General features: G+C 38.2%; 1 protein-coding gene across 6 annotated transcripts in view; it reads right to left on the bottom strand.

The window, feature by feature from the left end:
- The window catches only part of fli1 (Fli-1 proto-oncogene, ETS transcription factor), a 40,872-nt gene extending 23,958 nt beyond the window's left edge, over positions 1–16,914 (bottom strand). For 2 of the 6 annotated variants that reach the window (XM_048167940.1, XM_048167945.1), the window contains exons 1-5: positions 16,771–16,914; positions 13,840–13,954; positions 4,472–4,683; positions 4,218–4,369; positions 3,057–3,260 (exon numbers count right to left, since the gene is read on the bottom strand). In XM_048167940.1, coding sequence (XP_048023897.1) covers positions 3,057–3,260; positions 4,218–4,369; positions 4,472–4,683; positions 13,840–13,911 — 640 coding nt within the window. In that variant the 5' untranslated portion in view covers positions 13,912–13,954; positions 16,771–16,914. Of the gene's footprint in view, positions 1–3,056; positions 3,261–4,217; positions 4,370–4,471; positions 4,684–9,441; positions 9,642–13,839; positions 13,955–16,504; positions 16,685–16,770 lie in introns of those variants that run through there. The other 4 variants (XM_048167941.1, XM_048167942.1, XM_048167946.1 and 1 more) reach the window with 4 other exon arrangements.
- Positions 16,915–17,242: the final 328 nt, after the last annotated feature.

Raw genomic sequence — 17,242 nt, 5'->3', positions numbered from 1 at the left:
CTCTAAAAGAGCTCATTCTTGAAGAACGGAAAAAGGTAGATGTTGCAAAATGTTGCCAACTTGTTCATTCCATGCCTAGAAGACTTGGTGCTGTCATTAAAAATCATATAGAGGACATACAAAGTACTAGATGCAGTAGTTTTTGTTGTGGGGAGTACTCATTTTTGCATCACCCTAATTTGAGTAAAACTGAAAAATGTGTAATCTAAGTTATATTATTAACTACAATCTATCTATCAATCTATCAATCTATCAATCTATCTATCTATCAAATATTAGGTTGCTTTGGGCCTTGTGTTTTGGACCATTTACTTCAATTGTACGAAAAAAAAAAAAAAAAAAACTTTTTAAAAATATCAAATTTTTTGTTCCATATAGAAAAAAAAAAAAAAAAAGTCAAACAGGTTTAGAATTAAATGAGGGTAAACGTAAACGATGAGATATTTTCATTTTTGGGGTGAACCAACCCTTTAGTCACAAACAGGTAAAAGGAACTCAAATGTCTTTTGGCGGAGAGTGAGTAGCCTCTGGAAGATGGGACAAGACCATCTCTCTTATTATTATTTGATTTTCACTCGGGACGCCTTCCAAGGCAATACAAATGGTGGAGTGGAGGATTACGAACTTTTTCTTCTGTTTCCAAAACACACAGGCTAAATCAAAGAAAGAGCAGAAGGCAGATCCACAATGCCCGGCGCGTAAGCTCTGGCTCAGTCCCGGGGCAATCGTCCCTAATGAAAACTCCAAAACCGAGTTCTCTTAAAAAAACCACCTGACAGCTCGCAGACAGGCCGGGCTCTGCCCTACAACTCACAATGGCTCTCTGTTATACTCCGAGTCTGTATGCAGGCCCACAGCCTGGCCACCAGCACAAAACTGTTGACACCCACGGAATAAAGTTCCCATTACCTCACAGCAGAATCCATCACTATTTTTTAAGGAGGACCGTTTTTAACCACTCAGCCCTGTTGGGACTCCACCCACCTCAGAAGCGAGCTGCTGTCATAATGTTTGGATGGGCCAGCTGCTCTCACCATCCCAACAAATTGCATCTAAATGCAACCCTTCAGAGAACGCGAAGCTTCTGTTTACCGACACAGTTCTCGTGCAAACAAAGCGACGATCCACGCACAGATGCGGCGTGTCCTCCCGACATTTCGCTTATAGATGGCACTGAAGTATTCAAGTGGATGAGTGGGCTTAGTTTTCGCCAAAGCCACGGGATTCTTGCCAAAACATGCAGGGAAATAACATAAGAAATCCCTTGGAAGAGAAATGGGGCAAGATGCCTCTGTTGTAAATTAGGGATAAACTTTCCCGTTCAACAGTGTGCATGCAAGGGCCTCGCTGGCCAGTCTCCTGAGGCCATGCACCTGGGCTTCATCTCTCTAAGTCTGAGGCCGAAAGCTCTCAGGGGGAGATGCTCTGGATGGGATGGTTGCTGAAATTCATAATCATTGCACCTCTGCCAAACCAAATGCGTCCAGTAAAAGTCGAGCAGGTGGAGCGAGACAGGAGCGCTCCCTACTAAACCATTCAAGTGGTATAAAAGCAAGCGTAATGTGCAAACTATTAAAACGTATCTTATAAAATATTGTTGTAAACTCGATCTCGGTGTGGCTCGAGGGACGCTGCCACGGCGTGGCAAAAACAATGACAGCAACCATGTGGAATAAACTAGACCACTTTGGCTCCATTTCTCGCATGGATAGTCATGCATTAAACAGTTACAATTACTTCCAAACATTTTACTGTTGTGGTACAATTAATATAAGCTTTTCGAACCAGTTTGGGAACGATTTATTGGTCAGTTGCTTGGCACCTCATAAATAGTCATAAACAAAATATAAACACTGCTCTAAAAAGTCTTGCTCAATGAAATTGCAATTAAGCTGGTTTTGATTTGAAGTCATTAATGCAATCTGTCATCAAAGATAATCAGACCTAGTGTGAGATTAGTTATTTATCTATGTCTTGTCAAACACTCTCAGAAAGAAAAAAAAAGGTATAAATCCTGTCACTGGGGCAGTATTCTTTCAAAAGGTACACTTTTGTACCTTATTTACCCCTAAATGGTGCATATTAGGTGCATATTAGTACCTTAAAGGTATGTTAGAGGCTTTCGCACTGGAGGAACATTTTCATAGTTCCTATAACTATTGGCAGAAGTACCTGCTTTCGAACGATTTTAGTTATAGGAACAACTTTTTTGGGGTGTTCCTATAACTAAAGGAACACCCCACAAAAATGTAGGGCTAAATTAGTAGTAGGGCTAAATTCACTCCAACTTCAAAGTAGGTTCTAAGTGAGCACAATAGGAACTACCAGTGCCATAAGTGTACGTTGATTGGCCAAAAGCATGCGAAACAACGGCACCCGCCATTTTTAAAAAGCAGTGTAAACACAGTTTATAGTCTACATTTACTCCACAAACATGGAAAACATTGAAAGATGAGCCAGCGCCGAAGTCTATGCACTTCTCAACCTTTACACTAAGGAGGAATTCAAACCTGACTTTGAAGGGACCAAGCAAAACATGATTATGTATTTCTGCTCAGCTAGCGTCATTGGGCATCAACCACATGGCAAATGCTACAATACATTTTTCATTTACCATTTACTTCCTTTGATATAACATATTAGATAGGACTTTTAAACAGATCGTAAACTAATTAAGACGTTCTCAGTGCCATCAAAATAAAAGTCCTGCACAACAACCAGAGTGGCAGAATGTAAATGATGATTACATCACTTCAGAGTTTATACTGCCGGTGCGAATGCAACCAGGAAAATGACCCTTCTTGGGGGATGGCCCTGGTGTTCCTATGATGTGAAAGCCCCTAATATTACCTTAAGTGTACCTTTTGAAATGGTACAACCCTAGTTTTCTGAGAGTGTTACAAACACATTAAAATATTATGCTTAAGATATGTTCGTCATAAAGCAAGCCATAGAAAACACATTTGTGGGCACAAACCAACTAAGAGAATGGCAGCAAAAGTGAAAGACCCAAACTAGCCAGTCTAAATCAAATACAATAAAGGGGGTGGACTTACTTTCCCTGAGGTAATTGAGATGTGAGAGCAGGACCTCCGTGTTATAAACATTGGTAAGTCTCAGGAAGTCCTCTTTGCTCATCTTGCAAAGCTCTTTTCCATCTGTGTTGTGGAACATGGCTGTGTCGATCTCCTGAAGCCCATACTCCTTAATGGCCCAGTCTAACCACTGCCGCACATGATCTGGAGACCAGAGAGAAGGGTCTGAAATGGCAAACACAAAATAAAGCCAAATATTAACCACAAATATCCAATATCACTTCAACCGTTTTAAAGTGAGTACACAAGCAGAGAAGAGATCTTTTGTTGTCTTGTTGAACAGAAACATTTTCAGAGAATTTAAGTGATCATTTACGCAACATTAGTGGCAACAACCAGAAATGCAAAAATAATGACTGTTCCAAACCTCCAAAGGTCATGCATTATTATTATTTTCTCTTATTTTCTCCAGAAACAGCAATCATTGAGATCATGAGGAAAATCAGTCTCAAGAAAACAAGATGATAATAATGGCCACTGCTGGCTTCCTATTACCTAATACTGTTAGAAATGCTAGAACTGAATTTTTAATATTCAACTACTTTATTTTAATATCTTATTGGTGTTAATAATGTGCCCCTAATGTAGCATTCAATATGTTGTGTAAACGCTAAAAAAATGCTGGTTTAAAAACAACCCAAGTTGGGTTGAAATGGATAAACCAAGCGATTGGGTTAAAAGTTTGCCCAACCTGCTGGGCAGTTTTATTTAACTCAACTATTGTACTGTATTGCTTGCTTAAAATGAAGCCAAAGTATGTTGGAAATTAAAATCTATTAATATGTTTAATGAATAATAATTAAACAATAAGCATTTATTAAATTGCTTATTAATAAATGTTCACTTTTTGATTATTATTGTTGCCTCTAGTAATTATGTGTCTGATTTTTAATTTCCAACCTATTTTGGGTTCATTTTAAGCCAGCCATAAAGTAATTTTTAAACAATAGTTGGGTTAAATAAAACTGTTAATGTTTAACCCGGGTTAACATTTAACCCAAATACAGGGTTAAAACAACCCAATCACTGGGTTTGTCCTTTTTCAACCTAACTTGGGTTGGTTTTAACTCAGCATTTTTTAGAGCGTATGTATGTTGTCCTCATGAGACGAATTATGAATACCTGCTGGGACGATGACTCTCCTCTCATTGGTTGTCATGTTTGGGGGCGGAGCACACTTCTCATCCATGTAGCCAGTATAGTTCATCTGAGATGTGTCGGTCCCACCCACCATTTTATTGCATTTACCCACACTACAGTCCACCGGGGACTCTCTGCAAGGGGGAGAGAGAAAGATAAAGGCTACTGCTTACTAACGTTCATCTAATTCAGAACAACTCTCACAAACACAGAATAATGAGGTTTTTGTGCCACACCTGGATCCATTGATGTGATCATATTCTCGTTTGACGTTAACTCGGACAGGCTGGTTGATCCACTCCTGCTGAGGAGGAATAGGGTTGATCTTGTGGGTCTGACCGTAATCCTGTGCGCCGGATGCAGTCATGTCCGTCTTGGGTAAGGGAGCAGCAGCAGCGTATGGAGGCTCAAACAGAGACTGGTCTTCACTCACCACTGACAGCGCCTCCTGGAGGATTGTAGGGCGGAAACTATATCACTGTTTCTCATTAAAGCACACAGCAAATGACAAATGACTTTCAGTTCATCATGTGTAATCAGAATTAAGCAACACAAATTTTTAAATAGTTTCTTGCTGAAGGGCATTGGAACCACAGATGCAGAGTGCAAATGAAGCAGTGGGATTGATTGCTTACATATAACCAAATGGCTTGAAGTCAGCATGAAACACAGTTTGTAACTATTTCACTTTATTTGACATAAATGTGAAACAGGATAGGACCACTGGGCATTGATGGGATTGTGAAAAGTAGGAATTATATACCAGAATGAAGACAGGTGTTTGAAGGGGAGGGGTTAAACAAGAGGGATTTGTGATGTCATGTTTTAGAGGCAGAGCCAAGGGCATAGATTTGGTTTCAACTTTAGGGGGGTTGAACGTTGGTATGGTTGTATTGTATTGGGGGGGTTGTAACTGATGGATTTGAATATTGGGGGGGGTTACATCCCCCCCATCCCCCCCACAAACTACGCCCCTGGACGGAGCAATCTATAGTGTTTTGATAAAAGATTTTTCTAGGAATAATGTGCACTTATGAATGTAAACAAGGTAGTACATTTTGATTTCATGTTGACTTTGACAGTTTTATGTATCAGGTGGCATAGAAAAAATAAGAATAACAACAAAAACAATAATAATAAAATTCAACCATTTAATTCAGAGTTATCACTGTCAAAACTAGTGTTGTCAAATTGATTAATCGTGATTAATCACATCTAAGATAAACATAATATGTGTATATATATTAGAGATGCACCGATACAAAATTTCTCCACCGATACCAATAGCCCATACCAATGGCTTGGGGATTCTGCCTTTTATACCTTCTTTTAAATTAATGATGATTTCATTATAATTAATAATTAATAATTATATTTTCAAATATTATATTTTGAAAGAAATGCAAATAAAAACTTTATTCTCTCCATTTCATCATCTTGTTTCAGAGTAACTGGTATCAGTTATAAACAAACATTACTCAAATTAATATTAGCACACATTAACTAAATTATTAATTCATATAATTACTATTAATATTGAACATCAAACTGGTTTCTAGCAATTTCTTTACACAAAGCACAGATTTAGTTCATTTTCCTGCCCTCTTTTGATTGACAACATATATAATGGCCCTGACTATCGGCTGTTTTTAAACTATCGGTCAATAACCGATAGTGTGAAAATTTGCTTTTATCGGCTGATACCGATTATTGGCCGATATATCGGTGCATCTCTAAAATATATATATGTAAACACAAACTTTTATGTTTATGTTTAATCGTGATTAACATCACTAGTCAAATCACAATCGTTAAAATTTCATTCAACTTATCATCGACTTTTAAACCTTTTGTTTTTGAGAAGAATTTCAAAATGTGACTTTCAGTAAGTAAAAGATTTCTTGTTCATGACTCATACGTGAGACAGAACAGAGGCAAGGTCACTTCTACATTTGCTCTCATTGCCGGCGCTCAGCTGGGGTGATGTAGTTTTATTAAAGAAAACAAACGCAGCAGACAGGCTCCTCTGGAGAGAGCCGCGTCTACACGTGCATGTGATCGTCTCCATTCACATTTCAGTCAAACCTTTCTTTCAGTTTTATGAAAACTATCTTGAATCAATCGCCTAGGTTTCCCGCTGTTACATCAACTACAAACACCTGTAAAACTCTTAACATCCACTGAAACTTATACTCAATAAATGTGAAAATTCACCATTAAAAAATCCATTTATACAGACACAAGGCCAGAGACTCTGAAAGATGGGAATCATTGAGGGTGATTTTGGAGATTAATGCTTTGATACTGTTTGATAACAAAAGAATGCTTCCTCTTTGGCATGTTTTAATCGAAACATACATGATCCAAATGTGTGCGTTTCACAATTAATACTCTAATGCTTTCATTTAGTTAAAAATGAAACATTCACTCTATGGCTGAGGGGGATCTTGCAGGGACACTCTATCAGCTTCTAGTTATTATTTTTCCCTCTTTGGTTTTTTGAACTTTGGTGACAGTCGTCATCAATTTGATCAGTGTCCCGCGGACAGTATCGGGGCGACCCACAGCAGCAGGCCTGTGGCATGATAAGTATGGCAGAGTTAAGGAATGCCCTCTTGGTGCCAGATAAGGCCAGAGCTGCTATTATGACTGTTACACGTTACTTACACGCAGACATATCAGCCTCCACCATATAATTCATGATTGGCAGTCAGTCTTTCCCAAGATTACAGAGGGTTGTAAAAATAGGAAAATCTAATTCCACACTCACGCTCTTATATATGTACAGACAGGCCTGTCAAAAGGCGAAATTCCTTCATCCCTATGAAATAGAGTGCTAAGCAATGGTCAAGTGCAAGCTTCTTGTGACAGTGAGGTTAAAATACTCACAAAGGTGCCAATTTCCTTGAGCTATAAATTGGCCGTGCCTTCATGGCTCGCTTAAACCATCCAGAACCACAGGGTTACACTGGTTCGGTGTTGTAGATTTACGGTGAGGTACGCCAACGGCCCATCTTTGAGCATGCATATCGTATATTAGAAGCTATTTTGAAAATTTTCATATGAGAAATTTAACAGCCACAATCATCATTGCTTGTCCCACAGAAGATACGTCATTAAGTCGGATGTACAGACCCCATTAAAAGCGCAGTGCTATTTTATACAGAGGCCATTCCTGTCTTTTGTTTAAAGAGGAAAAGGAAACCTGACAGGAAACCAGATTGTGTGGAACAGGAAATACCCGTGGATTGAGACCCCCTCCTCATTGTCCACTATAGTTTACAGTTAAAAATCAATCAAGAGAGATATCTGAGTCAATTTCCAAAGGAATAATACGCAAATTCATGCTTTAGTACATGCAATTTTAAAATACTAATAATTGATGACTGTATTTCAAGATAATTATGGGTAAAACTTTATATGAGTTGTATTTTATACACTATACACTATATACTTAATTTAAAATCGAAAGGTTAGGGTTATGATTTGTCATTGTGGGACTCAAAATAAACATGTTTTATGGATATCATATATGAATCTCTCAAGATCATATATTTTGGTTTGACTGTATATATATATATATATATATATATATATATATATATATATATATATATATATATATATATATATAGTCAAACCAAAATGTATTCAGACACCTTGAACATTTCATTCATTAATACAGTTTTATCCACTATAATTTAAAAAAATGGTAATAAAATGACAAGATCTCAGAGTTAAACTGTGTCAGAAAAAAATTATCTTAATTATGACAGATAACACTTAAGCAAAACATGGTCAGGTCAAAGTATCTGAATAATTTTTGGAAAATGTATCAATTTTACAGGTAGTCCACTGTATAAAGAATTTTTGGGTATAATATGTCACATTTTACTTTATTTTGCTATCCTCACTTGCATAAATGAACTATAGTGTCCAGCACTCACTAGTAAAAATATATTAAACATATAAAAAATCTCTGAATAATTTTTGGTTTGACTTTATATACATATATATATATGCATATATGCATGTTAAGTACAGAGAAATTACAATGTTAGAATAATATTAATACAATAACATAATAATAATGATATAATAATATGCTATTTTAACAGGTACTAACAACACTGATCATACAATAACAGACACTTTTTTCTTAATGCTATACATTCAAGAATTTGATGCTCTTTGTGAGCGAGTGAACGAGTGCTGCATTAAAATCATCTCCTTCTTCTGTCCTCAGTCACCCCACTGCAATCGAAACAGTCTATTTAACATGATAAAATCTAACACAAGCATGATGTGTACGGCCCCAACATATACCACACCCAAAACCACTTATATGACCGCAAAAAAAGGAGTGTTTGAATTTGCAGCCCTCCCCTCCAGACAAGAGTCAACAATCAATCAGTGATCATTAGCTTATTTGATGCTCTGAAATATTTAATTCCAATACTGATAGCTGTTTTAATCAGAGATTGAATATGGGGATTATCCTTTTTTCTCTCTAAAATACTGAAAATGCAGAGTAGCGGCGTGGACCACACATAACTAATTCTTCTAAGTAGAGCGCAAGCTTTTTTTTTTTCTTTTTTCTTTTTTTTTTTTTTACTTTATGTAAACACAACCCATTCAAGAGTACAGTATAGCAATTATTATCAGTTATCAGAAGAAGGAAAAGATCGTGGAGTAATATTTTATTGTGGGTGGGCTCGGCTTTTGAACTATATGAATGGTTGGAAAACCTCGGCACGGTGCCACTCCAATTGCGCAGCCACATCTCCAGCCTAAAGCTTTATGATTTATATAAACCACTGCACTGCATTCACACACACGCGCGCGCCACGATATACTGAAAACCAAAAGCAGCCTCGTCGAGCACCGGACATTCGCTATTCTAATCTTTAAAACGAAACGTAGGCTATTATTTTCTTTCTTCTTCTTGACGAAACATCTTTACTCCATCACAAACAGCCCGTGCGTTTTTACGAGCGTCCAAGTGTGCGCCTGAACGCCCGTATCCTCCGCTATAGTTTTCAACTTTCAACAAAGTTTCGACGAAAAGGAAAAGGAAACTTGGAGAGAGAGAGAAGAGGAAAAGCGCAACTCGGAGCGGCTGAAAAGTCCCAGACAGGCAGAACTACAGGCGTCTAAGCTCTCAAACTCTGTCCATCTCAGAAAGATCCCTCTCCTCCACTCTTACCTTAATAGTTCCGTCCATTTTGCGCAATTTTCAGTGGAGCCCGACAATATTCCAAACATGACACGCGTCTGAATTAATTCCAGCCCCCGATATGTGGCGGAGAGACAGAGACAGTTTCGCCGGATGGTTTTTTTCCTCTAAATTTGGGAAGTGAAGTCACTGCGCTTGAGAAGGAAGCCGTGTATGTGTGTGTGTGTGTGTGTGTGTGTGTGTGTGTGTGCGTGTGTGTGTGTGTGTGTCACTGGCCCTGCCTTCATTACGGCACCCAAAGCAGGATATTTGTCCCGAGAAGATAAGACACCAAAACAATAGTGTTTCTTTCCTTTGTACATGTTTTTGCCTGGAAATATTTACAGAATGCCTGCCAGCTCTTTACATTTGTTGCGCTTTTTCCAACATTAAAATAGACGATTTTGGTAGTTAAACATAATAATTAATAATACAACTCTCAAATAACAAACTAGACTAAGCTGATAAAAAAAATATTATTATAAAATAATATATTTATACATCTTTTGCATGAATGCAGATTGTTGAAATCGAATGCATAATAACGTCATAATGTTACGATCGGTATTCCGCTATAAAGGAAAACGCGAATAGAATCTACCTATGGTGAAGCGAAGAATGCGACAAGTCTGTCCGAACTTCTTTCGCTGCTAAAATGGGTTTCCATTAATAAAACCGAAGCCCGCAGCGTCGAGTCTGTCTGCTCCACACGTGTGCGCACCTCTGAATGCACATGAATAGCATTTCTCCGTATGGACCATATAGAGAGGCTGATACCTCTCGTGTGCTTGCTGTTCAACATTTCTCAAAATCAATAGCATATGGTCTCACATTTTTTCATATCTTCATGTGCAATGAGGGGAACAGTCTCTATTCTAGACAATATAAATATTTACTTTTGTTCTGGAAAAAAGACATTATTCATCACTATATAAACACTGATTTTGCAGTATCAAAAAAAAAAAAAAAAAAAAAAAATATATTTTGCATAAATTTTATTTAGTAATGACCATTATATTCCTTGTGATTCCCTCTCTAAATGAGAGAGTGAATCTCCACCCCCCTTTTTTTATGGTGAGTTCTATTACCGATCAGCTCTAGACTCGCAGCCAGCCCAGAACGTGACCAGACCCCCGGATCCTGAGACCCCCTGACCGAGAGGGCCATGCCTAGGGGAGCGAGACTGAGTCTGCGCCCGCTGGCTTGCACTGTTTGCGACATGGGGGTCTAGAGGGGGGAGAGGCCCCCTCGAGAGCGCCACATCTGGATCCTGCTAGGGGTCAAGGCTTCTCCTGCCTGAGGCCTGCTCAGTAATTAACGGAGACACCTTGTTTAACCATTTCGAGTCTGGGCCTCTTTCTCGAGCACAAAACAACGCTGACTTTTCTTTTACTCAAATAAACGGTGTTGGCATATATTTATCGATTTCTGTGTTCTGCATTCTTGATTGAGTGGGGAATATAAGACAAAGTAAAGGAATCGGACAAAGCAGAAGGAGAGGAATTGGGTGTTCCTCGGAACTATCTATTACTTATGATTGAGTAATGCAGATCTGTATCATTCGACCCTGCAATTCGTACGTATTTTACGAATTCGTACGTTTTTCGCTAAATCCTACGTATTTTAAGAGTTGCCAAATTCGTATGAATTCGTACGAATGACCTACCCCTAACACCCCCCCTAAACCCCGCCCCTAAACTAGTATGAATTCGTACAGTGAGGTCGCACGAATTAGCCACCTAGTAAAATATGTACGAATTGGTCGTGAGATAGCGTTGGATCATCAAATCAGGTTATGGGACATGTGTGGAAGGGCGGACATCATTTTCACAGAGCTTGGGACTTGATCGCTGAAACATATGTTTCCCTAGAGGGGCTGCTTAGACTCCACAATTCTTTTAATTAAAACACCATTATCTCTGAGCGCATGACGAGACGGAGATCTGGCGGAGAGGGGTCACTAATGACAGTATAATTATGTTTTATGGTCTCCTTTTCGATTATTATAAATGAGACGTCTCTTTACTCGAAGCTGAACTATTTATCAGATAAATGGTGAACGCAATCGTTTCATTTAAAATTACCAACTGCATTTTTGGTGGGCAGACATTTTATATAGGCTAGTAGATCGTTTGATGACGAATCTTATCTTGCTTTGTCAACTGAAATCCAGCATTTAGACATAATCTGCTTCTAAATCGTGGTTGTTTCCAGATACAGTGTGTTTTCAACTTTCAAGATGTAATGATAGTGTCCAAAATAAATTATTTTTTTTTATTAATAGACCAAACGCATCCACGGGGTGCATCATTAAACCTAGAAAATCAGTCTCTTTTCCCGCGTGGCACTTGCCCAGGTCATTAGGAGTCCAGCGGTAACAAACATTTTGGAAGGCCAATAAACAAATGCATGTTGGTTTATGTAGTGAGCCACAGAACATCTGGCTCGACGCTGGAGCTTGACAGCCAGGCATTTCTCCCAACCACGACCTGTGGGAAGCCAGTGGCCCAACGCTACTGGAAAAACCCTGAAGTGCCGGAGCAAGACTAACCCAGAGTGAGACCAGAGGCTTCCTCATCTTAAAAAAGGAAGAAAGAAGAAAAAACGGTGTGGGAACAACGTGGTACACGGACTTTCGACCATACAATTACATAACTAAAGGTTGATCTATAGCCAATATACCTAATTCATAGATTTTATCTATCTATCTATCTATCTATCTATCTATCTATCTATCTATCTATCTATCTATCTATCTATCTATCTATCTATCTATCTGTCTGTCTGTCTGTCTGTCTATCTAGCTATCTATCTATCGGAAGTATTAATCGCGAGGCATGGTGCTTCTCAGGTTGCTCGAGACCGTCACGAGCCCCTTTTCCCTCTCACGCGCTGAGAATGACACGCACGTCGAAAAAATAGAGACTGCAGCACACAACACCAAACTGTCTGGACTCCTGCTCCAGGCCATAATTAATTTGAGATTTATTTTTATTGGAAAGCTCCAGTCTCGCCCGGCCTTAACCAAACAAAAACCTTAACCCGTGGCTTCGCCTGAATGAAGCTGAATATTTCTCTGAAACTTGTCTTTCTTGAGGCGTGATGAGGTAAATCCCTTTCCCGCTCAAATTCTGCCCGGCAGCAACAACATTCAAATATGACCGTTTATCTGCAGCGCGCGAATTAAAAAGGGTGAGGGGACATATTTGTGGAAATATTCATTGAATAGGCTGTATTTGTTAAATATATGTCCAAAACAAAACTTGGTTTTGGTTGTGGAAGAAGAATGTCTTAACCGGAACTTGTTTACTTGTTGAAAAATAAGAATAAGTGCAAAATGAAAATAAATAAATAATAATAATCTTCTCAAACACTCTTTCCATTGCTCCTTTTAATTGTATGTACGTAGCCCAACTCTACTGCACGCAGTGCACTATTTATTATTCAGTCTGTGGAAAGAAAGCTGGATTTCAAAGAGAAGGTTTTCCCTCAAAATTCCTGCGCTGCTAATGTCTCGAAACAAATCGAGGACTGTTCGTGGGACTGTGAAACGCAGCCCCTCTGTGGAGGAACACAAACTATAGCGTCTGCATGAAAAGCTCCCTTATGCAGGGGGGCAATAAGTCTCCATAACATAACAACTCGGCTCTGGAAAGTATGCTGATTGTAAAGATATAATGAATGACTTTAGCAGGCACAATACTTCATTTTCATGGCTCTGTCTGTACGCTGTGCACTAAGCCTTCTGATACATTAAAGTTATTGCTGTGGCACTTTGCCATAAATAACCATCCAAATATGCCAATGTACCTTTCAGCCTGTAAAACAATGAACAGTGATAATACAACATAGCTTTCATAGAGAGGTATATAACCATGTTTGCACCAAGAAAGTGAGCAATTCTGTAGTAGAAGTGGCATAATCAATGTGGACCCAAACCCATCTGCAGAGATTCCTTAAACAGCTCGAGTTTGAATTCTAAATGGAAACTTCCTTGGTTGGTCGAACCCAGTTCATGCAAAAACAGATGTCTGCCATTTGCAATGTTTACATTCTTTAAAAGCATGTCGGGAAAAGGGCACCACGTCAAATACAATAATGTGCAATTTGTGAAGGTCAAAAATGGCCTGTCTCTTCGTTCAGTGACTAGATCAAATTTAAGACTAAGCTGGAGAGACAGTGCACACTCTCCCAGATGTGTCGTAAACAAATTAACCCAGTCGTCAAACTTAAACGTCCTTCTTATTATATCATTCATTGTACGTCAAATATGACGAGAGGTGAATCCGGAAAACCGCGTTTTTACAAGCCATTTACATCAGTCATCAACGTATCTTGGAAGAGGAAAAAGGCAATTTAGAAGTTCCAGTCTGTTTCCTCCAACATTACCTGCTCGTAGTGACGATGTTGTCTTACCTTGACGTAAGACGAAGTGTCTGGGACGGTCTGAAACATTTTCATTGGACAGAGAGCCCGGAAATGTGAGATGTTCACTTCACGGCCCCTTCAAAAAACAAGTCCACAGGTCATCTTAGAGGAAACTAGAGTTTGTCCAGTGCAAAACTAACAAATTAGCAAATACAAAAAGTATAGAATACTGATAATAATTAGCTAGATAAAGAGCAAAGTGACCAAATTGTTCCTTAATTCTGATTGTCTACCGCTCTAAAATTTATCTTGATCAAACGATTTCCCCCCCATTATACTCATTCATTAATTGCACAAATCTGCACAAAAAATATTTTATTTATTTCTTTGAATTAAAGAATTATCCTGCATGAATATATTTCCCATGGCTATGCCATTTCCCCTCAAAATTGATTTGCATCTCAGATTCCGAGAAATACATTTCTTCATGCCCTACAGTGATATTTTCAAGATAAAACGCTGGTTTATCTGCATTTTCTGAATACTTGCATCGTGAATAAATGGTAAAATCATTTGCAGTTATTGTGAATATTATGAACACCTTGCTTTCCACCCCGTTAAACCACATCCAGCCATCTAAACACAGAGGTCAGATCTGGTTCATGAGCTTATATGAGGGACACGAGTGGAGCACAGTTAGACAGAGCTGCATTTATTCGTTTAAGAATTGTAGCCTATACCTTTCATCCCTCCAGAGGTTCATATTTTTTTTTTTTTTTTAATTAACTGCACAAGCCTCTATTTCATGAGCAATTTTGGCTAAGGTGGCAGTAAAGGCAACATTAGTAATAATAATAATGAATTATTCTATGCATCGTTATGCTTTTATAAAGAATATATCCGTTTAATATGATTCTTTTCTCTTTCCCTTTCTTCTTGAATGTGTTTATATATAGGCTATATAAGATAAGTCAATTTGTGAAGTAGCGATATAGGCCCACCCCCTTCACTTTCAGAGCAGCCACATATTGAAACACTTTTCGTTTTAATAAGTGTAGCTTACAAAGTCTCGGGTGAAAGGGCACCTCGGGGACGGTGTCTTTTGCCTTTCCCTCGGCGTGCAATTACAGAGCAGACTGGCACGAGCATTATTTAACATTCCACAGCAGTTCAGCAACACAATGAAAATAACTGATGGCCATATCAAAACACAGCGAGAGAAATAACGTAAACACATCAGAACTTTATTTCTCACAAATTGCCCTGACAACTGACACACTGACTGTCTTAAAGTTTATTTATCCTTCTTTAGAGGGTATAATCGTTAAATGAGGATTTTTCGAGAATAGCAGGGTGATGAGTTGACTATTACATCGGTAGCCTATAATAAATACAATTTTTGTTTGTTTGTTTCAGTGGCAAGTGTTGAGTTTTTACAAGGCCTTTCTTGGCAACCAGGTTAGCCCAGATTCCCGAATCATCAGTGTAAAAAAAAAGTCATTATTTTTATATTCATTCATTGTGTAGCCTATCTTTGTTTCAATCCACTTTATTTTAATACAGTGATTTCTGTTTTTCTATTCTAGTTTTCAGAGTGTCAACACGACTTACTTCAATTAAATTTAAAGTGACTGAAAGGGTGCTGGGTTAAAAACAACCTAAGTTGGGTTTAAAATGGACAAACCCAGTGGTTGGGTTAAATGTTTGCCCAACCTGCTGGGCAGTTTTATTTAACTCAACTACTGTTTAAAAATGACTATATGTCTGGCTTAAAATGAACCCAAAATATGTTGGAAATTAAAAATCAGACGCATAATTACTAGAGGCAACAATAAAAATCAAAAGGTGAACATTATTAATAAACAATTTAATAAATATTTATAGTTTAATTATTATTATTATTATTATTCACTAAACATATTAATAAATGTTAATTTCCAACATACTTTGGGTTCATTTTAAGCAAGCAATACAGTCATTTTTAAACAATAGTTGAGTTAATTAAAACTACCCAGCAGGTTGGGTCAAACATTTAACCCAACCGATGTGTTAAAACAACCCAGTCCCTTAGTTTGTCCATTTTCAACTCAAATTGGGGTGTTTTTAACCCAGCATTTTTTTTTTAGATTGTGTGGTAATTGTATGATTGCAGATTGTCACTTTGATTTTACTAAAAATAAATTGCAGGCAAAACTTGTTTTCATTTTTAGCTGCTTGTAATTACATTGCACATGACTAGTGACACAACATTTCTTATAAATAAATGTGTGCATAAAGCATCAAGAACTATGCATGCCACATTACACACGTTACATTAAAACAAATAATGAAACAATAAACGAAATGAGAGCAACACACTAATGACGTGTAAAATAAAATGCATTCGTCAGTCGTCTGCCATCGCGATAAAGAATGAGATGTTGACATTTCGATACCTGAACATACTGACCGTGATGAATAAATCAGGAGTCTTATAATTCGCTCGATTTATATTCGCAGCGTCAGACCTCGGGCTCCTGGGCTCGCCTCATAAACTTTCCCAAATGCATCCAATTTCTAAACGGTAAAAGAGCATAGAATTCCGCATCTGTGGCCAATTAAGTGACTGGAGGCTCAACAGGACTGTTAAGTAACTGCATCGTCTCTCCTCCGAAGAGCGTCTAGTGTTACATCTGAAGCGCCTTACCTAGCGTGCTCGTGTTATCCATCAAATAGCATCTCTCTTGACTGTCAACACATTGGAATAGAGCAAAGGAGCGACATACCAAAATGCAAAAGGAGCTCAAATTATTCGCCAATGAAAAGTAGTTCCACGTGCATGTGTTTTTATCCCGGAAAAAAACGAAACAGATCATTGCACAGCGACAAAAAAACTTACTGCGGGTCAAACTAAAAAAACAGAAATGCTCAACTTCTGCGGTGTTTAACCTCAAACACCGAACACAAACTCACCTGTCTTGACTGTCACTCGGTAATTTTGAACTCTTTCCCAGTCTTTAATAATTAGTCCCGTCTATGAGAAAGTGATTGTCATGGATAAGTGTGAGTAATGTTGAGGAGGCGTGTGAGGAGGAGAGGAGGGATGTATGAATGGGGAAAGCGAGATGGGAGAGAGGCGGCTCGGACCAATGAGAAAGCGCGAGCTCACCCCTGCACATCAACTGAACCATGAAATAAGGGAAATCTGACTGAAATGAGCACAAGACCATAAAAGAGAAGGAGAGAGGGGAGGAAAGCGTGAAACTTACCGGAGGATATCCATCCGAATATCTTCTGCAGACACTACCCTATATAAACATTTAAAGACATTCTGAAAGTTTTCCAATTTTATTCATTCTTAGATTTGCTGAATTTGCCTATTTCGTTAGTTCATGCCATTTCAAAAACTATATGGCGACAAAAAAAAAAAAAAAAAAAAAAACAA

Source organism: Megalobrama amblycephala, linkage group LG19, assembly GCF_018812025.1.
Source record: "Megalobrama amblycephala isolate DHTTF-2021 linkage group LG19, ASM1881202v1, whole genome shotgun sequence".
NCBI classification, from domain to species: domain Eukaryota; kingdom Metazoa; phylum Chordata; class Actinopteri; order Cypriniformes; family Xenocyprididae; genus Megalobrama; species Megalobrama amblycephala.
Note: the sequence above shows the minus strand (reverse complement) of the source record. Positions and strands in the feature narration are given on the sequence as shown.